At 53.3% G+C, this 24,464-nt stretch overlaps 1 protein-coding gene and 1 long non-coding RNA gene across 8 annotated transcripts; one reads left to right on the forward strand and one right to left on the reverse strand.

The window, feature by feature from the left end:
• The first annotated feature begins 285 nt into the window (after window positions 1–285).
• ZNF341 (zinc finger protein 341) lies at window positions 286–21,466 on the forward strand. 7 transcript variants are annotated; one of them, XM_074887877.1, is made up of 16 exons: window positions 294–355; window positions 2,223–2,908; window positions 4,757–4,867; window positions 6,016–6,203; window positions 7,320–7,472; window positions 8,154–8,393; window positions 9,564–9,759; window positions 10,989–11,073; window positions 12,094–12,284; window positions 13,261–13,454; window positions 14,263–14,471; window positions 15,900–15,996; window positions 17,596–17,728; window positions 18,168–18,279; window positions 19,086–19,156; window positions 20,362–21,466. In XM_074887877.1, exons 3-16 carry the CDS (start codon window positions 4,759–4,761, stop codon window positions 20,874–20,876), a joined length of 2,493 nt encoding a protein of 830 aa, XP_074743978.1. In that variant the 5' UTR covers window positions 294–355; window positions 2,223–2,908; window positions 4,757–4,758; the 3' UTR covers window positions 20,877–21,466. The 7 variants fall into 7 exon arrangements, with proteins under 7 accessions (XP_074743977.1, XP_074743978.1, XP_074743976.1 ...); XM_074887875.1 differs by having other exon boundaries at window positions 2,223–2,339; window positions 2,797–4,867; XM_074887878.1 differs by having other exon boundaries at window positions 2,223–2,339.
• Window positions 12,549–15,889, reverse strand: LOC141951516 (uncharacterized). Its single transcript, XR_012631374.1, has 3 exons — window positions 15,236–15,889; window positions 12,921–13,014; window positions 12,549–12,812 (listed from the first exon to the last, which is right to left on the reverse strand). It is a non-coding gene; the product is annotated as an uncharacterized LOC141951516 (long non-coding RNA).
• Window positions 21,467–24,464: the final 2,998 nt, after the last annotated feature.

Consider the following 24,464-nt stretch of genomic DNA (forward strand, 5'->3'; position numbering starts at 1 on the left):
CCGGGAACCCGAGCGCGGCGTGTGCAGCCGCCGGGCGGTTCCCGCCCCTCTCGGCGGGGCCCGGCCTCCGCGGACCCCCAGGGCTCTGCCAGAGGAGCCGCTCCGCCGCGGCCCAGGTTAAACGCGAGGCCCCGCCAGGCCCGGCCGCACGCGCCGGGGCGTCGCTGCCCAGAGCGGCGGGCCGGCCCCCGGGCCACCCCCTCCCCCGCCCCGCCCGCCCACCCCGGGGCCCGTCGCGGGCGGGGGGCGCCCCCTGGCGGCGGGCGGCGGCGCCGCTCCCGGTGCCCGCTCCGGCTGGCGGGTCGCGGCCGCCCCGGCTCCAAGATGGCGCAGGCGATCTTCGAGGCCCTGGAAGGTAACGGGGCCGCCGCGCCGGGCCCGGGCGGGCCGCGCCGCGCCGACAGCGGGGATGCGCCTCTCCTCGTTCTTCCCCTCCCAACCCCGCCCGCCGCCGCGCTGCCGTCGCGCGGGACGAGGGGCCGCGGCGAGGCCGCCCCGCGAGGCCAGGCCCGGCGCGGCGCACGGGGGGCTGCCGGCAGCGCGGGGCCGTGCCCCGTTCCCCCTCCGTTCCCTCCACCCCGCTCCCCGCCACACACCTCGGCGGCAGCGCGCACCGGCGCGGCCCCGGGGCAGGCGGGCGGTGAGAGCGGCCCCGCGCGGCGGCGGCGGGGGCGGGGCGGGACCGCAGCGGGCATCCCCCGCCGGCAGCCCGGGGCTCGCCACGCCGTCCCCGGTTCCCTGGGGCACCCCTGGCACCTCCCGTCCCCCGGCCTTGTGCCACCCGCTCCCTGCGCGTCGGGACATCCCCGCACCGCCCATCCCAGTGCCCCGGGCAGCCCCCTTTAGCCCCGGGGCACCCCATCGCCACCGTGCCCCGGGGCACCCCATCGCCTCCCAGCCCCCGTTAGCCCCGGGGCACCCCATTTCCTCCCGGCCCCTGTGCCCCGGGGCGCCCCATTGCCACCCTGCCCCGGGGCACCCCATCTCCTCCAGCCCCTGTGCCCTGCACATCGGGGTGCTCCCATCACCCCCACCTCTGTGCCCCGCCAATTCCCAGGGCCACCCCCATTGCTCATGTGCCCCTTGCCCTCCCCTCGCCTCCCATCCCTGTGCTGGGACACCGCTGTGCAGCTGGGCACCCTCATGCCCAGAGTGCTGGGGTCCCCCCATTCTCCCCACGCCCCGGGGCTCACGCTGCCGGCCCCCCCGATGTGCCACGCTCGCCGTTTGCCCCAGGGATGGTCCCCGGGTGGGTGCTGGCCCCCGGCATGTGTGTGTTAGTGCAGGGGATCTGCGCTCTCAGGTGCAGCCTGGGCAGTGCCCGGCTCCTGGCCCTTGTGTGGGCGAACGGGTCGCGGTCGCGTTGGTCTCAGTTTAGCGTGGGGACACTGTGCTCTGGGCAGGTGCCATCCGAGGGGCACTCTTGGACGTGCTCAGCTGTGGGATTCTGACACTGAGCTCAGGGTCAGCCCATCTGGAGAAAAAACTATTTCACAAGGCATTTATTTCCTAAATCGGATTACACATGTTTTTTTCCTTTATGTGGGGGGATGCCACTGACTGGAAGGCCTTGAATCAAGATCGTCACCCCGTGCTTTGTAAACAGCACCTGTGATCACAGCAGCAGAAAGAGGAGCAAAGAAGAAATATTTCTATTTTGTCAGGTTACTTGGTGCATTTGACAGTGCTCTGTATAATCAGGTTCCCTATTTCCTCTATGCAATCAGCTCCTCATTGTGTGGGTTTCCTTGCAGAATTCAAAAGAGCAAAACATTTTAGCAAATTAAAGAAAAAGCGTGACTTTTTTTTTAAGCCCACAACAATTGGCAGCTTTGAGTAGCTGAGCTTGTTTGTTTTGTCTTGTTGATTCGATTACAAATTGATGGTGACTTGGCATTCGAGTTCGGTGCTGAGAGCAGCGTGTTCCCAGCGGTGCTGTGGGGCAGAGGTGCATTTTCGCCTGTCACTGAAGCACCTGGTGCTCTTGTCAGCAGAAAAAAGATTCAGTGCATGAAAGTCAGGGCGTGAGGGAAAAGTAGCACCTGAGTGAAATGGGCAGTCTTGTTTCATCTCTAACAGAGAGATTTGAAAGGGAAAAAAAAAGCATGGATCAGTAGTCTTGTACTTTTATCCTGGCTTCCCCAAATTGCCTTGTTTTTGTCAGGCTTTGGGGAAAGCCTGCTGCTGCTGCAAGGAGAGAAGAGATGGCCTTTTTTTTTTAGGTTTCATGACTGTGAAGAACATCCTTCAGACTGGTGCTGGCTGTAATCCGTGCAGGATTGATCCAAAGTTCTCTCCTGGAGTCCATGGATGGCCACGAACGGCATCCGTGTAACCAAGTAACTCCACCTGCTTGTTTTTGTGGATTACTAAACCTTGAACTTGGTGATTTCCCTCCATGTTAAGTGTGGTGATGTGCATTTACCCTGTGGAACTGTGGGGACTCTGTGGGCATTGGCATGAATTGCCAAATGAATGAAGAGCAACATATTTCTGTTGTCCTGGGCCACTTTGCTCCGGCACAAGGCTGAATGCAACACAGACAGTGTTGCTGCATCGTTGTCGCCTGTCTTCATGTCTTGGCTTCTCCTCGAGCTTCGTCCTGCTAGCAGGATCGAGGCAGTCAATCATCTGGCTTTTTTACTTGGAAGATCTGACTATGTGGAAGAAGGAAACCCCGTTGTCCAGTGCCGGGCATATCAAGAATGGCATTCTTGATGCAAACTGTTTTTAATTATCCCCATAATATACTTAACCTAAATTCTTGATCCTCCTTTTTCTTTTGTATCGTGCTAGCTTATTTGTGCTGAAGAAGTGCAGCTCCATTTCACTCTCTGGTTTGGATGTGCCAACAAGAACCTGCAGTGCTGCCTTTGCAGTTGACCAGGAGGTTATTTGTAAAGAGGAGGTATATTTTAAAGCAGGGCTTCAGCTGGTGTGAGAAGATCCACCCAGGAGTGCTCCGGCGGCCTTCTGCCGGCGGGGCCGTCCTGCAGGGCTGCTTGCAGCTCTCTGTGCAAGCCAAGGCTTGCAGAACTGGACCTGCAGCTTTGCTGTGCCTGCCCGTGATTTATGTGACAGAGTTCCCATAGGCACGGTGGTAATTTTACGGTAGCATGTGAAGTAGTGTGATCTGCTGCTTTCCAGTAGTTGCTTGTGCCCTCTGCTCCCCAGCAACTGGGAGAGGTTGCTGTCCTCTCCCCCAGAGCCACGTGCAGTGTTTGCGACCTCTTCTTGGTGAAATGATGAAAAAGGTGTTCACGGAGTTTTAATGTCACTTGCTTCACACTGGAGATGCAGGAGAAATGAGTATTGAGGGTATCTTTAAAATGCCATGGATTATATGGGTACTCTCCATCAGGAAGATAACATCGTGGTTATCCAGGAGAAATTTTAAAATTACAAGAGGAATTTGCAGTGGTGGTTGCTTCTGCTGCGCTGTTCTTTATGCTGTGACCTGTTAGGGTGTTTCACTGTCCCTCCTGGTGCTGTTTGTTGCGCAGCCTCTCGTCAGGAACCGTCCTCACCTCACTGCTTGGAAATGATCAGACTGATAGATTTTCTTTTTACTGTGGCACATAATTCCAAGTTCAGAGCTTTACAGTTTTGTTTGGGAAAGATCTTGAAGAAAAGTGAAAAGCAACTTAAGAACACCCCACCTTTCTTTTCTCTCTTAATCCACAAAGTATAACATACAACCTGGCATGCCATTTGTTTTATTCATGGGTTCCTTGTCATAAAGAAATGGTAGGGAGGAGTGGTGCATAAAAATCCCCCCTTTTCACTATTTTTTTTCCATAATCAGATTGTTCTACATGTCTTTACATCTTATTTCTAAAGAGAAAGAGCATGTCAGGGTTGATCCACGGTTGCATGCTGCTGGCCAGGTTGTCTCCCTAGATGAGCAATCCCCATCTCCTGTATTTATCTGGAATATTTTATAACATTTTAGCTGTAGCGAAAAATATTTGTGCCAAAGCAAGTGAGCCGATTCTGACAACAAATCTGGCTGGGTGCGTGTGCTCTCGTGGAGTCCTCAGGGAAATAGAAGTGAGAGCGAGTGACTGGCAGCTCTTGCCTGAGAGGAGCCCGTGGAGGAGCACAGTCCTGGGAGCAAGGGGAGCCACGGTCGTGCCCTCCCGCATGTCCCAGAACCAGGGTGGCAGCTGGTGGCTGAGCAGGTCCCCTCCCAAGCCTCTCTCCCAGGAACCCATGTTTAATATTTCCTTCTTAAAACTGTATCTAAATCCTCCCGCAGTTCATAGAGCTGTGTCTGATCAGATCCGGGAACACTGGTTTTGAAAACAGGGAGGCACTTCTGACAGTGCTGCTGGGACAGTTGCTGCACACCAAGGATTTTGTCTTCACCGAGCTCAGTGCTTGTCTGTGCTGTGTCACACTGTGTCCCCAGGCAGATCCACCCAGGCTGCTACCCTGCCTGGCCCGTGACATCCCAAATATCTACTTCTTAGCTCTTTTCATACCCACTGTTCATAAGCATCCTTCCTCTCTGCAGCAAATGCCTGAAGCCAAGCTCGCTTTTGGCTTTCCTTGTCCTTCTTCCTTTTCTTCTTGTATCAACGGAGCACTGCTTTAGTATGATAGTTAATAATGCTCTGGAGTAGAGGGGGATGGGAAGGTGAGTGGCTCTGTGGGAGAAGCTTCCCTCCATGACTCATGAGCGAGCTCCCAGCGCCCAAGCGTTCCATGTTTGGGCTGTGCTCAATTTACCATCCGTACTTGTGTCTCCTTTCAGGAATGGATAATCAGACGGTGCTGGCTGTGCAGTCCTTACTGGATGGCCAAGGAGGTGTGACGGATCCATCTGCTCAAAATGTCAACTCCTCCACTGCCATCCAGTCGATGGGTGAGTCCTGGTAGCACTGGGAGAGAGAGAAGAGGGGCAGGAGGGCTGCAGATCTCTTCCTACAGTGTGCACTCCTGACTGTTGGAACAGCTGGCAGAACAGCTGTATGTGCAGGGTGCTGCTACAAGTGCTGTGAGCACTCAGCAGGACTAGGCAGAGCAGGAGGAAGGGACCAAGTGCCCCAGCAAGCAGAGTTGCTTTTGGAGATGGTCATGATGATAGACTTGACCATGTGTTTCCAATAAAGGCATGAAGGGAGGGAGCAGCCGCTCTCCCTGCCACTAGTGCTTGTTACGGTTCACATTTTTTACGTAACGAGCCATTCCTTATCCTGTGGGGATGTACAGCTACTCCAGGCATTGAGTATCTCATCTGTGTGAATGAATATGGGAACTGGTCATTTATGTGCACGTGAACACTCACAGGGCTTGGGTAGGACTCGCTGGGTGGGTACCGGGTTACCCCTGGAGGGGTTATAGTCTGTGTCCTCGGAAATGTTCTGCTTCAGGCTGTGACTCAGACAGGAGGTACAGCCTGTGAGCCTGACTGGATCAAGGGCACAATGGTGTGTGCTATGCTAATGCTGCAGATTTTGTCTAGGATGCGGTAATTGGGTTGTCTTCTTTCTGCTTCTAACATCAAGCAGAGGTGCCAAAGACCAGCAGTCTTGTGGGGAGTGGCTTTCGGTCACAAGCTGCCACTGACTCTGTGCCCTGATGCAAGTTTTGGATCTTCCTTTGTGCAACCTGAGTAATAATATCTGCCTTAGCTGGCATAACGCAGGTGCTTTGGAAGAAGCTGTTTTGACTAAAAGCAGAGGGTGCTGCAGGAGCAAGGCTGGGTTGGTTGTTCATGTCTTTGGGATGGGAAGACAGACAACAGGGTTCAGTTTGTCACAGGGAGGTGGTGGGTGTCATATATGGGAGCACGGTTGAGATGGGCTCAGTCATATCAGTTGGCTCTAGGCAGAGCTTGGGACTGGGGAGGAGGAACCGTTTGTCCCTTGTGGCTGATCTCTCCTGGTGATCATGTCCTTGAGGTGCTAAGATCCAAAAGGTGTCTGTTTTCCTACAGCTGTGGGTGTAAGGTGTAGCACTGGGGAATGCGGGAGAAAGCCTGGAACAGTGATCTGGTCCTCTTAATTGCAGATGATGAAGACGTGTTCCTCTGTGGAAAGTGCAAGAAGCAGTTCAACTCACTGCCTGCCTTCATGACCCACAAGAGAGAGCAGTGCCAGGGAAATGCCCCTTCCCTCTCCACAGTCTCGCTGGCCACCAACAATGTGTACACCCCCTCCATCACATCGGTGCAGCAGGCTCCGAGCGCCAGCCGGCAGGTACCGTGCTGCAGGCAGAGGCTCTACTGGTCTGTCGCCGTGGTTTTGGGCATTGGGGGGATCTCTGGGTGATGCTTGTAGATCCAGTGGTGCCTCCTGACTGACCTCTTTTCTAGGAGGCTCAGTTGTGGTCCTGTTGACTTTTGACCTCATGGTTGAAGCTGCCTGGTCCTTCAGCATAAGTGTCTGATAACCCTTTTTTCAGGACAGGAGGTGTTTCATTTTGTGTCTGTGCAACAGCCAGACTTTGGCTCTACCAAAGAGCCCAGCATCACAGCCTGGCAGGCTGCCCCCATCCCTGGGTGCACGCTGTGCAGTGCTCAGGGTGGAATGGCTCTTGCTGTCCCCTGGGCTGTGGTCTGGCTCGTGGGCAGAAGAGGAGGGCAGTGTCTGACAGCTTCTTCCCTGCATCCTTCCCCTCAGTTTCCTGCAAATAAGCCTACGTAATGTGGTGTGACGAGCGTTAAGGGAATATCCTCTCTGGAGTAACTCTCCTTCCCAGCAGACTTCTCAGGAGCAGGTCCCTCGTGCATGACATGTACTGTGCCTGCAATCATAGTGGTTTCCAAAGTGCTTTCAAACCAACTGTTTTTTTCAAGTTGACATAGTGCCAGTGGATGGTACTGCCCAGGGCTGCAAACATGAGTTGTTTCCACCCAGAATGTGGAACAGCCTCCCTCCCCTCCTATAATCCGACTCCAGTCTGAAGAGATGAGCCTGACATTCACTATCTGCAGCCAGAGCAGCCTCCCTCAGTTTTCCCCCTTCCCTGCTGTGAGAAGCACCCAGGAAAGGCCTGAACTTGTCTGCAACCAGTTTGTCCTGCAGATCTTGTTTAGTAACCCCTGACTTGAATTGTAGCCAGTGGCCACTTTCCCAAGCCACTGCAATATTTTTTATCTCCTTTTCTGGAGAATGTTTCTGGAGCTGCCTTATTGTTATGGCTAGAAACTACCATGGACTCAGCAGGAAGCTGCAGATAATTACTGTGGCTCATCTGCTGACCAGAGGCTGTGAAAGCAGAGACTCTGAGCTTCAGTAAAAAACAGTGTCATCGTTTTTTGTTTATTGTTTTGTCCTGTTGCTGGTCAACAATGCATCCTTTTTTTCTTTCAGCAAATTTCTACGTACATCACTGTTCCTCCATCACCTTTGATTCAGACCCTGGTGCAGGGAAACATCTTAGTCAGCGATGAGGTGCTGATGTCAGCCATGTCTGCTTTTACATCCTTGGACCAGCCCATGCCAACGGTGCAGCCCCCGGCGCAGGTAAGGGGCACGTGTGGGCCTGGGGAGTCCCGCTGCATGGGGCTGTGCTTGCACAGCAGGAGAGTCCTGTTGGTTGATCAGACTCTAGAGATCTGCTTCAGTGCTGAATCCTGGGCACCTTCCCAGCATGACAGCCAAGCTCAGGAAGGAGTGATGGATAAACGACAGGATGGCTCCAGGGCCTGCTGTTTCCTGGTGTCCTTGTTGCTGGATGCTCAGATCTTTGTAACGTGGCTTCTCCAGCTTTTTGTTGAGGCCCTGTATAATGGTTGGCTTCCAGAGCCCTTGTCAATTTGCTCCACAGATCTCTCTCCTCCTGGCATGGTTGTTTTGGCCTCTCCTTGGCACTGGCCAGGCTGTATACACTCTCCATGCTCTGAAAATGTTCTTTGTAACCAGAAGGATTAAAAGCTTTAAAAACAAAGCAAAAAAAGCAGTGGGTCTTGAGCGATTGGGTTTTGGAGGAGACAGTGTCTACCAGTGTGTCACACCAAGCCTCTTCAAGCCAGCACAGTCTGGTCCAGCCTGGCAGTTGGACAGGGCTGTATCATGTCAAGACATTGTTACTGTTTCTGTAGGTGCCATTTTGAATTGGGATTGGGAATGTGTGTAAGGGAGCAGCCCTTCCGACTCATCGCTGCTGCATTTTCAACGTCTTGTCTGTCTCTGTTCTGGTTTTAGAGCAGCTTGAGTATGCACGCTGGGGCTGGCTACCTCTCCCAGCCCCCCCCGCCTCCGCCTCCCCCGCCGCCACCCCCTCCTCAGCCTCCGCCGCCTCCCCCGCCGAGCATGGGGCCTCCGGGGCAGCCCAGCGCCAGCGGCAGCGGGGTGGTCGAAGTGTACAGCACGCCTGCTCCCCTGGCAGCAAACAGCACGGTGGAGATCCAGGCGCTGGGGCTGCAGCCCTACCCGCCCATGGAGGTATGGCCGGGGGCTCTGTGCAGGGGCTCTGTCCTCCTGGGCCTTGTCTAACGAGCCAGGCTGCTCGGCAGTCACCCAGACCAGAAATGCAGAATTAGAGTCTGGGGAGATGGGTCGGGTTGTTCGACAGTGATTGTTTCCTCTGGGAGAAGTTACTGAAGGGAAGGGTCTCGGCAAGAGATGGGGATTCTGAGAACAAGAGGAACAGTTAAGAGGGACGGAGGACTTGGCTGGCACAGGCTTAGGAGACCCAAATATCTGCTGTGGTCGAGGGATACCTGCAGGTGTTGGGAGTGAGAGGGAGCTGAGGTGAGGGGCTCACATCCCAGAGAGGTACAGAGCACCGTGCTGTGCTCTGCAGGCTTAAGTGGAGAGAAGAATACAGTCTAAATGTTGATGAGCTTGATAAGGCAGCTTTTCCTAAAGAGAGGCACAGGCAGGGGTGGATTTACTGGTGGGTCAGCTGTTCGCAGCCTCCATGTTAGCACTGCTATTCACAACAGAAACTCCTGGGTGTGACAGCTTTGGCAGCCTTATTTTTGTAGCTGGCATCTGATCTGGAAGTGCCAGTGATCAGAAACAGATGGGGATGTTGAATATGTAGTGGTCTGTGCTAATTTATCAGGGTGGGCAACAGAAGCACCCTCAAACCATGTCACCCCAGACTGATGCCTCTGTCTTTTTCTCAAAGTGTCCTTTTCTAATATTAGTGCCGATGTAAACAGCTGTGCTTTGCCATCCAGAGTTTTCTTGTGCTTTCCTTCCCTTTTGCAGTCCTGCCAGAGCAGGCAGCAGGGCCTGGAGATCCCTGCCTTCAGCGGGGGTGTGAACCCACAGCATCAGTGGTGATCATTCTGGTAACTTGCTCCGGGGGGATAAGAAACTCTTGTAGGCATGAGACATAGATGAGACAGCTCCTTCAGAGTGTTTCTTTGCTGTCCTGTTCCTGCTGTAATAACTGCTGGATACTTTCTGGTGTTCAGCATGAGAGTTTCACACTGTGCAGGGTGTTAGTTTTAGTTAGAGATGCACTGTTGGACTGGTGAAGCAGAAATGTGATCCAGTTTGGCAGGAGGCAAAAAACTCAGCCAGACTAATAGCCTGGTGTGGCAGGTGTTGCTAGAGATGGAGGTTAGGACTTGTTTCCACTGATAAATTGCACTCTTGCAGGTACCAAGCCAGTGTGTGGAAAGTCCTGTGTACCCTTCTCCTCCTGTGTACAGCCCTGGGAAGCAGGGATTCAAGTCCAAGAGCACCAGCACTCCCACGCCTTTGACCAGTGCAGGAGGAGGCAGTGTGGTTGGTTTTGATTCCACCTCCACTGCCAAAAGTCGGCGCTGCAAAAACGAGAGTGGGCTGCAGGAAGGTAAGTGTCCTTATAGCACTGGCCCTGTGCTAACCTGTAGGCCACCGTGCTTATCCCGTAGTGGACTGTCGAGCCCCAGGCTCTCCAGGCCTTGTGGGGTGGCACTGACTGTGTGTGCAGCTCCGAGGGGGAACACGATGCCCTGCACGAAGCTATCAAGAGAGGAGGATGTGTGGACATGCTTCTTGTCTGTCACCTCTGAGCGCGTGTGAAAGGACTGTGCTACTGCATGGGCAAGCTTGTGCTACATCTCTGGAGCTAAAGGCTTACTGGATCACACCTGAAATGGGGGAGATCCTGCAAAGTACGGTGTTAGAGCTTGGTAATTTTAACCTAAGGAAGACTGCCCAGCCGCAAGGCCGGTGGGCTAGGTGTGGCCTGGCCCTGAAGACTCAGGGGCCCAGCTGACCTGTCCCTGCTGTGTGTTTTAGTGCCTGTGAAGAAAACACGCCTGTCCCCAGGTGAGGCAGGATGGGCCTGACTGTTACAGGATGGAGGAGCATCAGATCCTCCACTGGCTGAGCCTGCCTGGTGCTGGGGTGATGCAGCACACCTAGCTGTGCTGCAAGGAGGGTCCCAGGCGTGAGGAGGAGGGAAGCCCCATGGCCTTCCTCCCCAGGAAGGCTGGGCCTCTGGAGTTACAACCATGCAGATGCTAGGGTTTAACCTTATTTGCAGAGGTGTGAATGATTGTGCAGGCTGCAGCTCTCAGTCCAGAATGTCCTAGAGCAGCCCACGGTTCTGCTGTTTTCCACTGGTTTATACCCCCATCATAGTAGATAGAAGATGTGACTGACTGGTCTTCTGGATGGCAGAAATATGCATGTGCTCTGGCTGATGGCTGACGTTGGTGAGTTCATAGGAGAGAGACAGAACTGGGGCCCTTCCTCTCACTAATCCTGTGTCTTTTCCCAATGCCCAACATGCCTTTAAAGTAGGTGATTTGCAGCGCAGCTGGAAGGATCCCTGGAGTGGTTAATGCCTGAAGGGGATGGCCCTGCCCCCTCCACTACTACACTCCCCAGTACTTCTAGAGTTAGCTCAGGCTATGTTAAATATATGTTTGTGCCCATAACCTCTCCCCAATCCGGCCAGCCAGATCTTATCCTTTCATAAGCCCTTTATTCTTGGTCCTGAATAGGCATGTCTTGGGGTGAGGGCCCTGTGGTGCAGGGGGGACAGGGCTGTGCCACGCGATCTCATTCCTGTGTGCACTCTTGCTCTTTCAGGCAAACCCAAGTCCCCCAAGCTGAAATGCACTTACTGCGACAAGGCCTTTACCAAGAACTTCGACCTGCAGCAGCACATCAGAAGGTAATGAGTGGCTGGGATGGAGGTGGGCACTGCTCCGCTGAGGGAGTCTGCGCAGTCCAGTGGAGCTTGTGTTTGTCATGTCCCAGAATCTGTGCTGCGTTGGGAGGTTGTCCTTTGTCCCCCTCACACCAGGACACCTTCTGCCCAGTGGCTGGGGTGAAGGTTGCCTTATAGATGTAATCTTGCTGGTTATGGGCTGAGACTGGAGAGTTGTTTTCCTCACTGATGAGACTTTGAAAGCCAAACCTGCTGTCACCTGGTCACTGGAGCAGCAGCACCTCCACTGCTTGCCTCTGCCCTTTACCCTCCCTCCCTAGCAAGCTGCAGCCTTCGTGTTTGCTGGTGTTAACAAACCGTAAGCCAAGCTCAGGGTCTATATAGGGAGCTCTTATAAGAGAGCTTTTCTCTGGCAGGAGGCAGTTGAAATCTTCCGTGGAGTCTGCTGGACTCAGGACAGATGAGTAAGTGGTGGTTTTGCTCCCCTTGCTGGCCTGGACTCGCCACATGACTTACTCCATGGGTTAGAGTCCACTCTTTCTCCTGAAGCAGGAGGGCAGGGTAGAAAGACCTTTCTGCTGTGGACAGGGGAGAGCAAATTCAGGGAGATCAGGGGGCTGCAATCTAGAAGAGATGTGTGTGGGGGAGGGAGGGGTGACAGGGAAGAAAAAGGTTGTACCCCTGAGAAAGTGATGGGGTGCCCAAGGTGCATGCAGAGACCTTGACAGCGAATGCCCTGATGTTGCTGCAGAGCTCTTTTCCTCTCCCATTTCTTCCTTTGATCCTTTGTCATCCCCAGACCGGGAGCGTTTTGTCTGTGCACAGCCTTGTTTCCCCAGGCCTCTCACAATCCACTTACTCCAGTTAATCAGGTCTCACAGCCCTTGTTTGGCTGGTCCAGGTGCTGATCTGCCACGCAGAGTGCCTAGCGCAGTCCTGCAGCAGCCTCCCCACTCCGCGGTCCCTGCCCGGGGGCTGCCTCCTCCCGCCACCAGCTGCTGATCCGGTGCCTTCTGCCTTCAGTCACACAGGCGAGAAGCCATTCCAGTGCATTGTGTGCGGCCGAGCCTTTGCCCAGAAGTCCAATGTGAAGAAGCACATGCAAACCCATAAAGTGTGGCCTCCAGGGCTGGGGTGCACTATCTCCCGCAACTCCATCACAGTGCAGGTCATGGCCTTGAATCCCAACCAGCCAGAAGACGAGGAGCACACAGGTTTGCTGCCTGGGGATGGCATGTGCTTGGGGCAGAGCAGTGGTGTGAGCAGTCTGCGCATTCCCACACCTCCAGACAGGGAGGAGGGGGAGACAGGAGCTCTGTGTGCTGTTCGCATTCCTCCTGTGGGGTTTAGCAGCACACACTAGAGAAGTGGGTCGGATTTGCTCGACTCCAGCTGGCAGGTGCATCCTTTTGTACCCCGAGCCGTGAGGTATTCGGATGCTAGTGGAGACAGTGACTCCAACCTCTGCAAGTGTGTGCGTGCGGACAGGGTGAGGTGTCTTCCCCCTTCTCACTCCCTGGGAGGTGCAGTTTTGGCAGTGCATGAGCCACACTTGACAGCTCTGGTCTAGTCGCCAGACAAGCTGGTGGTTTAGCATAGCCCGGTGCTCTGGCTTGTTTGCAGTGTGCAAGTCATGCCTGGGCTGGGTCTGGCCCCAGCAGCCAACTGAAAATACCTGAGGCAGAGAAGACTCCTTGCAGGCAGATGGAGTCTGGACACCCTTTCTGCTGGTGGCCTCAGTCCTAGTAGGAGGGGAGGGAAGGCAGTGTCAGTGTCATGTCTAGGACAAGGCCCCACTGGAGCTGCTCTCTGCAGACATCATGGACTCGGAGCTACTGGCTGTGTCTTACCTCCTGTCTCCTGCCAGAGATGGGAGTAAATCTGGCTCTGGTTCACTGGTGGAGGCCTGTTCTGCTGACTGCTCCACAGAGCACAGTTATGTCCCTGGAAAAAGAGACTGGGTTAAGGAGGGGAAGACGGTGTAGTCAGAGCCCTTACTAATCTGTAGACAAATTTAAAACTACCCTGTTAGAGAGTGAGATTAGTCCGATCTAAAGAATCTGTCTTTGAAAGGAAGGAAGAACCTGGACCCAGAGCCAGGCCTGGTATGTCTCAGCAGCATGGGGCTTGCAGAGCAGCTTTCAAAGCTGTCTCATGGCAGACTGTGACTTTCTCTCTCCCTTTCTCCAGGTTTGACTCAGCCCTCAAGGAACCCTGCACCACCACCCCAAGACATGAGCCCCTTGGAGGAGAGTGAGGCGGGCAAACTGGAAGCCAAGCAGGTTGTCTTGATCGATAGCTCTTACCAGTGCCAGTTCTGCCCCAGCAAATTCAACACTTATTTCCAGCTCAAATCACACATGACACAGCACAAGAACGAGCAGGTAGGGACGGAGGGTGCCCTGTGTCAGTGGCGAGATTGGAATGGGCTTCATATAGTACACTGGCTCCCAGGGTCTGTCCTTGGCCTCTTGCTCTGTAAAGGTGCCAGTGCTTCCCTTGCAGCTCAGCTCTCTGCATGTCTGGGTTGCAGCTGTGTGGTCTGGGTGGCTTTGAAAAGCTCTGCTGCTTCTACCCTGCCAAGTGAGAAGTCAGCCGAGCAGTTTGGGTGGCTAGAGAAGAAGCAAAGTCCAAAGTTTTCAGTGTAGGTGGCACTCTCAGGACAGTCACCACTGGGGTGTTGTAGTCTCTCCCACTCGAGTGGTTTCAGGTGCTCACTCAAACACCCCTTTCTCCCACCTTGCTTTTTTAGGGGAGTGCCCTGACAATGTGTGTGTGCAGAACGTGCAGCTCCCAGGAGATTGGCTTCACCTGGAGCTGTCAGCCACATTCTGATGCTGAGCTGCTTTGCATTGTTCTTTAAACACCCCTCCTCTGAGGAAGGCAGCAGAGGAAGGGGATGTTTTACCTCCACATTGTGTCCTGCTGCAGTGCAGGGCAGGGTTTCGCTGCTGTGCCCTGACTGAGCGCTGATACGGCTGTGGCCGTGGTGGGATGCTCTGGGAAGCACAGTGCTGCTTTGTTCATAACATCAGCTCAGCTGTTCTCCAGCACAGTGGGTCAAGAGGCTGTGGTCCCTTTCTGTAAAGGCAACGGTTTCCAAAAAGGAAAGCCACGCTGTCTGTTGGCAGGGGATTTTCCCTGTTTGTTTCCGTGGTGTGTCACTCCAGTTGCTCTCCCTTCTTCTCCCAGGTGTACAAATGTGTGGTGAAGACCTGTGCTCAGACCTTCCAGAAGCTGGAGTCTTTCCTGGAGCACATCAAGAGCCACCAGGAGGAGCTGAGTTATCGCTGCCACCTCTGCAGCAAGGACTTCCCCTCCCTGTATGAGCTGGGTGTCCACCAGTACTCCCACAGCCTGCTGCCCCAGCACAGCCCCAAGAAGGACGTGGCCGTGTACAAGTACAGTAGCAATCGATGCTCACAAGGCTTGTAGGAGTGAGTGGGTGCAGAGCGTGTTTGGCTGAGAGTGGTGGGGGCATTAGAGGGAAGAGGGGGCTGCGGGTCCAGTGGCCACGGTTCTTTTGGGCACCCAGGTGGCAAATGGGGGGGCCTCTTCATGGGGCTGCTACGACCAAGCACTTTGAATGCAAGGAACCTTTCAGAAAGATAGTGAAAGGCTGGGGTCAGTTATGTGGGAAGATACCATCACTGCAAGTCCTCTTACTGTCAGTCAAGAGTGAGATGGGCACAGCCGAACCTGCACTGGACTGGGTCAGAGATCCAGGGAAGCCCTTTCCCAGCCTATTTTCTGGGATTCTTAAAAACCTGCAGCAAAGGGGGTGTGGGTTGTAAAAGATGTGACCAGAAAAAATTTCCTATCCCTTTGTTGCGAAAGGGTCTATTACCTGGGAAAGCCTTTCTACTAGTGTAGAGGGAAAGGGTGAGGAGTTCCACAAAGAGCTCTCTGGAGCTTTTGAAATGCCTGTAGAGACATACAGGAAGAGTAGGAAGCCCAGAAGCTATTGGAGCTTCATGGAATAAATATCTGCTACTTCTTGCACAGACTGTGATTTCTAGTTGTCCTTGCACTGTGGAGCTTTGTCTTACAGCTTGCTAGTGGGGATCTTTGAGATCAGAGCCCTGCTTATTTGAGGAGGCTTTAGTCTGATCTAAGGAAAAAGGGTTTCACAGCAGATACACAGTGTGAGTGCCTCTGTACTCACTGTTGATGATGCATGTCCTCATTGCCCATTATCAGTCAGCATTGGCAGAGGTCTCCAGCAGAAATACTGCCAGGATGTGTGAGAACAGGTGAGTTAGGTGGAGAGGGCCCAGGTGGTTTCAGAGAGGTGGAGGTGTGAGCTGAAGCTTTGTTAGATGCTGGAGATGCCACGTGGAAGCGTGTCGCCTTGCGGCTCCCCAGCCATGGGGAACACTGCTGTTGTGCTGTAAGCCCGCTCTCAGCTCCTTCACTGGGAGCTGCTGTCTTCGTGCAATGAAGATGGAAGGAGGTGTTTTAAGTAAGGTGAAGTCGTTACTTAGGGCTTGTCTCCGTGAGGAAGCAATGTGGAATATGTGCTCAGGTCTGGGTGCTCCTGTGGGATTCTGTGTGGAAGAGCACTGGCATTTAAAAGCTTCTCCACCCAGTTCTCCAGCATTCCCCCTCCTGAAGGATGCCGAGTGTGAGTGTGATCTGGCTATGTGGGTTGCTGAGGTTTCAGAGCACCTGGGGGGTGGTGGTGGTATTGTCTGTACCAAACCAACCTTGTCAGAAATCAACCTGGAAGGTTGAATAGGCTGGGCAGTCCTGCCCGGGCTCTGCCTGCTCTGTGGGTTTTGTTGGCCATAGCCTTGTTCACAGGCTCTGTCCTTTCTCTCCGCATTCAGATGTGTGAAGTGTGTAAATAAATACTCCACCCCGGAAGCCCTGGAGCACCATCTGCAGACAGCAACGCACAACTTTCCCTGCCCTCACTGCCAGAAGGTGGGTGGGTGACTGCTGCCAGGACCGGTCCTGGACATGTAGCTAGGGCTCTGAGGGGGACAGGACCCTCGGCTCTCTTTCCTCTCCCTTCCTACCTCAGTACGGACTGGCAGGCTCGCCAGGTGCTTTTCAGAGAGACAGAGGTGGTTGCACCCCTGGCCTCCAGCTCTCTGGCCTCTCACACAGAGTATGTTCCTCCCTGCAGTGCTGGCTTTTCTCCCGGGTCCTGTTTGCTGAACAGATTTTCTCAGGGGAGCTCCCTTATTCCCATGACAGCACAGGACTGCACACCGGGCTGCTCTCCTAATTTCTTAAAAGCAGGTGTAGCAGGAGGAGCAAGGCTGGTTTGGGGAGGTCTCAGAGTGGTGGCAGTGCCTTTGACCCACCGTGCCTGGTTACCTATGGCTGCGAGGGTTGGGCGTGGAAAGCCCCGGCTCCTGCGGGAGCTCCTACACCTCCACTGCTCTCATCTCCTCTTGCAACAGAAGTCTCCGGGTTCCCCCTCATTCCTCTCCTTTGGACGAGTGCTCTGTGTCCTTGGCAAAGAGAAACCTGTCTGAGTGATGTGACTGGGACTGGAGAGATGCCCGGGTATGTTTTGGCTGGAAATGCTCCCTTCAGCACAGCCCCTGAGGGGGTTTGAGGGGCAGAATTTTGTGGGGTTTGAATTCTAATAAATTACTTTTTGAAATCCAAACTAAAATTTGGACCCTTGCTCCTCTGTTTATAGCAAAGGAAATGAAAATCCTGCAGTGGGGGCAGGGACAATCTCAAAGGCGTGACCACTCTGTACTGAGGTAGCTCAGGAAGGGGAAACGCACTCCTGCCATGGTTAGTAACCCATCTTTCTTTACCTGTCTTGTCTCCACTTCCCCCACCAGGTGACAGCTGCCCTTCTGAGCCTAGGTGGGATTTTCAGCATGCAGCATAAGGGTTTGAAAGCCATTATCTGAAGCAGCATTTTTTACTTCTGTTCGTATTCTTACAACTAGTGCTGTTTCCTGGAGATGTGAGAGCACAGGCCCGGGTACTCCTGGCTCTCTTGTGCTTCTCTCAGATGTGTGCTTGCAGCATGCTCATTAGGAATTCACTTAGCTTGGGTATTTCCAGTATCCCCAGTAGCCAAAGGAACCATTCCTACTGGTTCTATGAAGACAATGAATGGGAGCCTTTGGTAACAGATTATCAGGAGACAGAAACTGAAGTTAATGCTGTGGGAAGGTAGTAACTACTGGGGGTCCTTGCCCAGCCTGTCCTGCTGCTGGCTTTGGTGGGAGACTGGGCATCCAGCTGAGGTGCTGGTCCTCAGCAGTATGGTGCTACAAAATTTAGCAGCAAGGTTTCAGCTTATGTGTTTCTTAAGGATAAGAAGGTTTTGGGGCAGGGAGGGTTGTTGCTTGGTTGGTTTGTTTTTTTTAAAGCTTTATCTGTATTTTCCTTATACAAAACTGAAGGTTTTCTCAGTGCATCCTTTCTGAGAAAGCAATCACCATGAGCTTCTTATGCTTTCTATACAGGCCACACCTCCCATACCCGTGCGGGCTCAGCGATGTCCCTTGTGTGATGCTGCCTCTTAGCCTTGGTTTTGTGCGTTAACAGGTGTTCCCCTGCGAGAGGTACCTGCGCCGCCACATCCCCACGCATGGCGGGGGCAGCAAGTTCAAGTGCCAGATCTGCAAGAAGTTCTTTCGCCGGGAGCACTACCTCAAGCTGCACGCCCACATCCACTCGGGTACGGGCTCCCCCAGCACCGCAGTGCTCGTTAGCTCAGTATCACAGTCCTTCCTGCTCCCTGGAATGCCATGGCTATTTTCCTGATAACCAGAGTAACAGAGTTGACTGTCTGAGGCATTTGTAGTAACACGGGCTCAGGAGATGTATGGTTTTGGTTCAGCCTCATGCGCAGTGCTGCACTGGTCAGAAGTGGGACATGGAGGTGGCTTCCCCACTGCCTGTGGTTGCAGAAGCCAAGGAAGCTGGCCCTGGTGAGCAGGAGCAGCGTGCAGTGTGGATTGTATCCATCCATTTCCTCATCAGGCAGGGTAGGGAAGCTTGGGGAAGTGTATAGAGAAGCAGAGCGGCACAGCTGCCGCAGCGAATCCTGAACGTGGCTCGAGTAGCCCTGTGTGATTGGACTCTCCCTGAGTCTTGGTCTCTTTTTTTTTATCCAGGTGAAAAGCCCTTTAAGTGCTCAGTGTGTGATGCAGCTTTCAATCGGAAGGACAAACTCAAGCGACATATGCTGATCCATGAGCCTTTTAAGAAATACAAATGTCCCTTCTCGTACGTAGCGTGTCTCCAGCATGGCAGCATGTCTTAATGCGGTTGGGATGGGGTTTGGGATGGAAGGAATGTCTCCTGCAGGTACCCGAGGGTACATGTGTGGCATCTGCCATTCCACTGCTTCTTGGGAAGGCAGGAATGCTGTGTGTTGTTGAACTGGGAACCCAGAAGTCCCAGTTCTTTATCACTGACTTCCTGTGGGGCCACATCATTTCAGCTCAGTTCACCAAATTGCCTGTAAAATAATGCCTGCCTACATGGGAGACTTGGGGGGCTTGCACCTGGGGAGCACTGGGGAAGAGAAGGGGTATTTTTTTGACCACAAAGCACAAGGTTGCCGGAATGATGGGCTCTCCCTAACTGCCATGTCTCAAAAAGCACTTGGCAACGTAGGAGCTAATGTACGAGCCAGGCAAGTCCAGGTTTAGAAGGTGCACCCCCAAATCTGTGGCACAACCATGGGCCTTCTGAGATAGCCAAGACTGACCGGCTTCTCTCGACTCCAACCACCTTGTAGCTCCTGCCAAAGTATTTCTGTCTCCAGCCGGGATCTTGAACCTGCTGCTTTTAGGAGACACAGGCCCTGCGTGATCTAGCAGAAGCAGTGTGTCCCCGTAGCAGCCTGTTTATTTCTTGCCCCTCTCCAGAAGGGCTGAAATAGAGCAGCTCCTACTGTGACTGCACCCAGGGACCTGCCTGGGTGCTGCTCAGGAGGAGGGTTGTGGATCTCTTTGTGGTCCAGGATCTGTTTGTACATCGATCCTCAGCTGATCCATGCTGCTCACCAGCATTTGTTGTTCTTACAGAAGCCACACGGGCTGCAATAAAGAGTTCAACAGGCCTGACAAGCTGAAGGCTCACATACTGTCCCATTCGGGTAAGTGCAGCTCTGCCCACGCTGCTGGTGGTTGGGAACGGAGTGGGGGGGACTTGCTGTGGTGCTGCAGGAGCATGTTAAGCAGTAAGCCTGAGAAAAAAAGAGCAAACCGTGGAAGTGCTTCTGCTTTATACCCCGAGAATCGCAGGATGTTCCTTAGAGGTGCTTTCCCTGCACTGTCCCTCCACCCACCGCTCAGTTAACACAGTTACTGTGTAGTTTCCTGTGGGAGAATTTTCCACCGTGTGTGATACAGTATTTCCCAGATATAGGCCTAAATTCTTACTATCATTTATTAGCTTAGATTTCTTTGTATCTCTGTTGCTGCAGGGCTCTTTAAGTGAGCTGGCATTCACAGCTGTGTCTGCGCTTTGGGCTGTTTATTAAGGCAACACAAATCTGTAGGCAGGGCCTGCTGGTGAGAGGCAGAACAGAGCTGGATTACTCGGTGTGTTTGCTATCGAATGAATATCTACAGTCCTCTGTCCACTCCTCCCCAGTACTATCTCACATTCAAAAGGAGATCTCTTGGGATTTGACTCCCTTCTCTCTGTGTTCAAAAATGATGCTCCCACTCCTAATAAAGACACGTAATTTATTCCCATGCCCTTGGGAACGTTCTGAATTTGTCTCTTGGGGTAAAACTGAAGGCCTTTTCTCATGCCTGTCATGTCCAAAGCCCTGCAGAGTGTGATCAGAAGGGACTGTGCTGACAGTGCACTGGATGGTTTGTGTCAGACCGTACATCCCCATACTTGGGAGAAAACAAAAAAAAGTGAAACTTTTTTTACTTAGAGAATACATTTGAAAAAAATTCAGAGTTTAACACTGTTTTACATTTTTATCACAATTACCTGATTTTTTTTCTGGTGATATTTTAATCCTCTTATTTGAGGCAAGAACTATTGTTTTAGCCCTTCCTAAACACAGACTTTCCAGGTGTAGCTGCTCACCCTTTCCTTGCGAATTTGCCTGGGGTCTCCTTAGACCACGGAGTTTTGGGTTTGTTTTAATTGGCAAGCTGAAAAAGAATGGGGCTTCTTGGGTGAGGAGGTGGCTGTTTTGTGCTTTTATCGGGGAACATCTCCTTGGAAGAGGAGATGAAGCTGTCGTGCGCTCCCTCGGCGCGGTGCAGGTTTCCTGAAGATCTGCATTAGGATGCAGGGTCTCTAACTGAGCTCTCTCTCCTCCGATGCTCTGTGCAGGGATGAAGATCCACAAGTGCCAGTACTGTAACAAGTCCTTCAGCCGACGAGCCCACATGATAGAGCATCAGCGCTCGCACACCGGCAACTACAAATACCGCTGCCCCACCTGCAGCAAAGGCTTCACGCGCCACAAGTACATGAAGGACCACAAGTGCCGGCTGGGGTCACCCAAGGACAAAGACCTGCAGCTCAGGAAGCCCCAGAAGAAGCGGGTGGCGCGAGGGCGCAAGGCGGGCCTTTCCCTCCCCAGCCAGCTGGGTCTGGCAGAGCTGAAGGACGGTGCTGCTGGGGAAAGCCCCCCCGAAGGCGGCCCTAACAAAGAACCCTTCCAGGAGTCGGATGCAGTCCTGTCCATCGTGGTTGGTGGGTCGGGAGCTGCTGACTCAGACCTTGTCGTTCCTGGGCAGCCCAACAGCATCGCGTCCAATCTGGCCCTGGCAGAACTGCAGACTGCCTCCGACGTCCCCTGCACCATGCTGGCTGTCCCTGTTTACATCCAAACGACAGAGTGATAATGCGTAAAGCCACTGTGTGGCTGAGGGCTGCTGCTGGGGTTGTCAGACTCCGTGCTGAAATTTATCCCAGTGAAAAAGACCAAAGCTCTTGAGGGGAGGTAGATGGATATGGGAGAGAATGGCTTTCATCTCCACTTGTTCTTCCCATCCTTGGGCAGAGGACTGCCTGGAAGCCACTGACGGCTACAAGGCACTGAAGAGAATGGCTCCATTATTTCTTGTCCCTCTGCATCACCAGTCAGCCTAGGGCAAGAAAGACTGAGATCCCTGAATCAGGGTAAGAAGAAGGAGGAGCATGCAAACCTGCAACAAACAGAGCTGCTGAAATCAGGTGGCTTTGCAAATCACAGCCTGTTCCATCTGTGGTTTTCTGGCCTAAAAGCTGTATTGCCCAGTATTTGGGTGGCCTTTCCAAGAGCAAACAATTGATCCTTCCTAGTGGAAGCAAGTTCATCCTGAGATCCTTTGGGAACACTGTTCAGAAATACCCTGATAGACTTATCTCTGGTATCTTTCTTCTCTCTGTCTCTATCAGTAGAAAGATCACCTTGTCTATACTACATGTGTTATAAACACCGTGGACCTCATGCCGTGTGGAGTCAGTGGGTGGGAGCATGCGTGCGCGTTGGCTTTTCTCTCTGGTTGGTATTCTCTCCACAGTGTTTGTTATTTTCATGGTTTTTCTCCATATCCAAGTATCTCCAAGTGCCTTAGACATCAGTAAGTCAATCCTTGTGACAGATAAACGTGACACCTTCTGTGTACAGCAGGAGAGACTAAGACCTGGGTGAAGTGACCTGTCCAGGGTCACACAGGAAGCCTGTGATGCATCCACGAGCCAGTTTTCTAGCATCGACTCTGGACTGGGTGCTGCTGTGCATGTCTTCTGTCAGCTGCTTCCCAGCTGGCACATTCCCTCAGCTCCGTTCTGTGGGCCAGGTGTTAGTAGTTTAGTGGGTCACTGGCAGGGGGGGAGTTGGTGTGGTTGGGTAGCAAGAAAGTCTGCTGTGACTGGGACAATTCCTCTTGTCCTTTTGCCTTCTCCTCTCTGATTTCCCAAGTAGGAGTCCCAAAGCCAGCACAGGAGCACCAAACCCAGGAACTGAAAATTACCATTGTGCAATGTTGGCAGAGAAGGTTGCTCTCCTCTCCCGTGCTTTCTTCCCGCTCCATGTGTAGGCCAGCCAAGCTGAGCTTTCCCTGGTAAATCTGTGTGATAAGCTGCTAAGTTGTCTGCAGATGCAAAATGCTGCATTTCCAGCCTGTTTCTCTGGGGATGGTGCAGAGCAGAGTGTGGGTTCAGTCAGTCCTGGGTGCCAAAACTCTGGCTGCAGAGTGCCCTGCCTTGCTGTCTGTGGGTGCTTCTGGCCACTGGAGCACCCAGCCCAGCATTGCTGCTCTGACCAGCCCGACCCTGCTGCTGGCCTGAGCTCCAGCCCACCGCTTGCCCTCAGGGTGCTCTTCCTGTCTCCTTGCAGTGTATCTTGCTCAAATCTTAAAAACAGCAGAGACAGCGTGCTGGGGCCGATGGGTTATGCTGTCACCCCTGGAAGGCTGTCACATGGTTCCTGTCAGGATGGGTCCCAATACCAGTTCGCTTTGCTCACTTGCTTTCCTAACTCACTTCTTGCCCTTTTCCCTTTTTTGTGATGCTTCTGTACCTCCTGCTGTTGGCGGGTGTTAGGAAATGGAGCATGGGGCTTTCAAGGGGAGGCTGGAGAAGGGGAGTTGTTCAGGCTCTAGAAGAGGTTGAGGAGAGGTCTTGCTGCTGCCTACAGCTGCCTGGCAGGCGGGGGTGGAGAAGGTGGAGTCAGACTCTTCAGAGGTGCACAGGGATGGGATGAGAGGCAGCAGGGACATGCTGGAACATGGCAACTTCTGACTTGATATAAAAAAAAAGAAATTTCTGCCAAGAGGGTGGTCAAAGGAAGGGGACCACAGAGAGGTTGTGAGAGCTCAGTACCTGGTGATACTCCAGCAGAGCATCCTGCTCTGAGCGGCTGTGCTTGGGAGGAGGTGGCTGGGCCAGAGACCTCCAGATGGCCCTTCCTCCTTGCGTGTTTCTGCGCTTCTGTGAAATGTCTAGTCTGCTTTGAAGGACAGAGTTTATTTGCCCACAATGTTTATTTTAAATACTTAGCTCTCACAGGAGGGGAACAGTATCAGGAAATAGTTTGCTAAATATACTTTTCCTATTTTCCTCCCCTCTGTACCCGTGCCGTACGGTGTCATTATGTGGTCTCTGGCACTTGCTGCGGAGCTGCAGTTGGGTCTATTTTGAGCAGATGATGTGTGGGTGAAGCACTCCTTCGGCTCGGAGGCACCATCTGGAGGCCTAGCCCTTCCTTTCTGGCCCCTGCTTCCCACCAGCCCTGCGCACAGGCCAGCCACTCCAAACGAGATGCTGGAAGCTGGTTTCCACTGGCTACGCTGGGTGTAATTCAAGGAGCGGAAACAGCCACAAAACAGCCTCTGACTGTGGGACACTGGGCTGGAAGGTGCCACGCTGTTTGCTTGATCTGCATTTGCATGTGCGGTGGTGCTGAACCGAAACAAGTTTTATCAAGTTTTATCTTGAGTGTAATGATTGTCCTCTTAGAGTAAACCTCTGAGCACTATATGTAAGATAACAGAGGTCCCTGATGGGAAGCGAGGCCGGGCTGGTTGGTTGTGCAGCTCTTGCCTTTGGAAGCTCTGTGGATGCGAGTCCTACACGTGTTTGACGGGTGCTGCAGCCCCAGGGGGACGGGCAGAGGAAAGGATGCTGCAAGTGTGGTGGCTGCTGTTTGGTGCTTCCCAGCTGCAAGGCTGCCTGCACGGGAGCAACAGCAGGTCCTGGCAGCCTTGCAGAGCTCGGGAGGTGCTCCTGCAGCCTCACCACCCTTTCTGTGGAAAGGAAAAAAAAATGCAGTTATTTAAAACAACAACAGAAAACCCCCTCTCCTCTAGCTGTACTGCCTGCAGATTAAATTTTGACATGGAAAGAAATGTCATGGGAAAGAGAATTTCATTAGAAGGCTAAATGCTGTCACTGAGCCATGGTGAGTCTCATGCAGACCTCAGGACCATTCAGAACGCGGGGACCAGTTGTGCAGGGAAGGTGCCTCATCACAGCAGGCCACGCACTTCAGAAACCCTCTTTCTTCCTCCCTGTCCCAGTCTTGTCCAGCTGCTTAAACTCCTCTGCAAACCTGGAGTCAGTTGTGTACAAGCTCTTCTGTTTCCTCCTGGACAAAAGGGAAGAGTTCTACCCAGAATTTTACCCCATGGACTAAATCAGCATGGGCCAAGGCATACGTAAGGTGCTTGGGGCACCAATTTTGTCGCAGCACCTTTCCACAGGACTGATTCCATCCTGTGTCCTGGGTACAATTGTTTTCTTCACAAAACCACTGTCAGAAGCATCTTGGCATTTTCTGGAAGTTCCCTGGAGTACTCCAGGGCCAGAGCCATCCCCTGGGAGAACTGGAGCCCATACTGGATCAGAACAAAGGTCCGTGGCGCTCAGCCTCCACTTCTGACAGCAGATGCTTATGAGAGTAAGAAAAGGGCAGGTAACAGCTCTGCCTCCACTTGTATCCTTCC

Source organism: Strix uralensis, chromosome 18 (genome assembly GCF_047716275.1).
Source record: "Strix uralensis isolate ZFMK-TIS-50842 chromosome 18, bStrUra1, whole genome shotgun sequence".
In the NCBI taxonomy this organism is placed as follows: Eukaryota; Metazoa; Chordata; class Aves; order Strigiformes; family Strigidae; genus Strix; species Strix uralensis.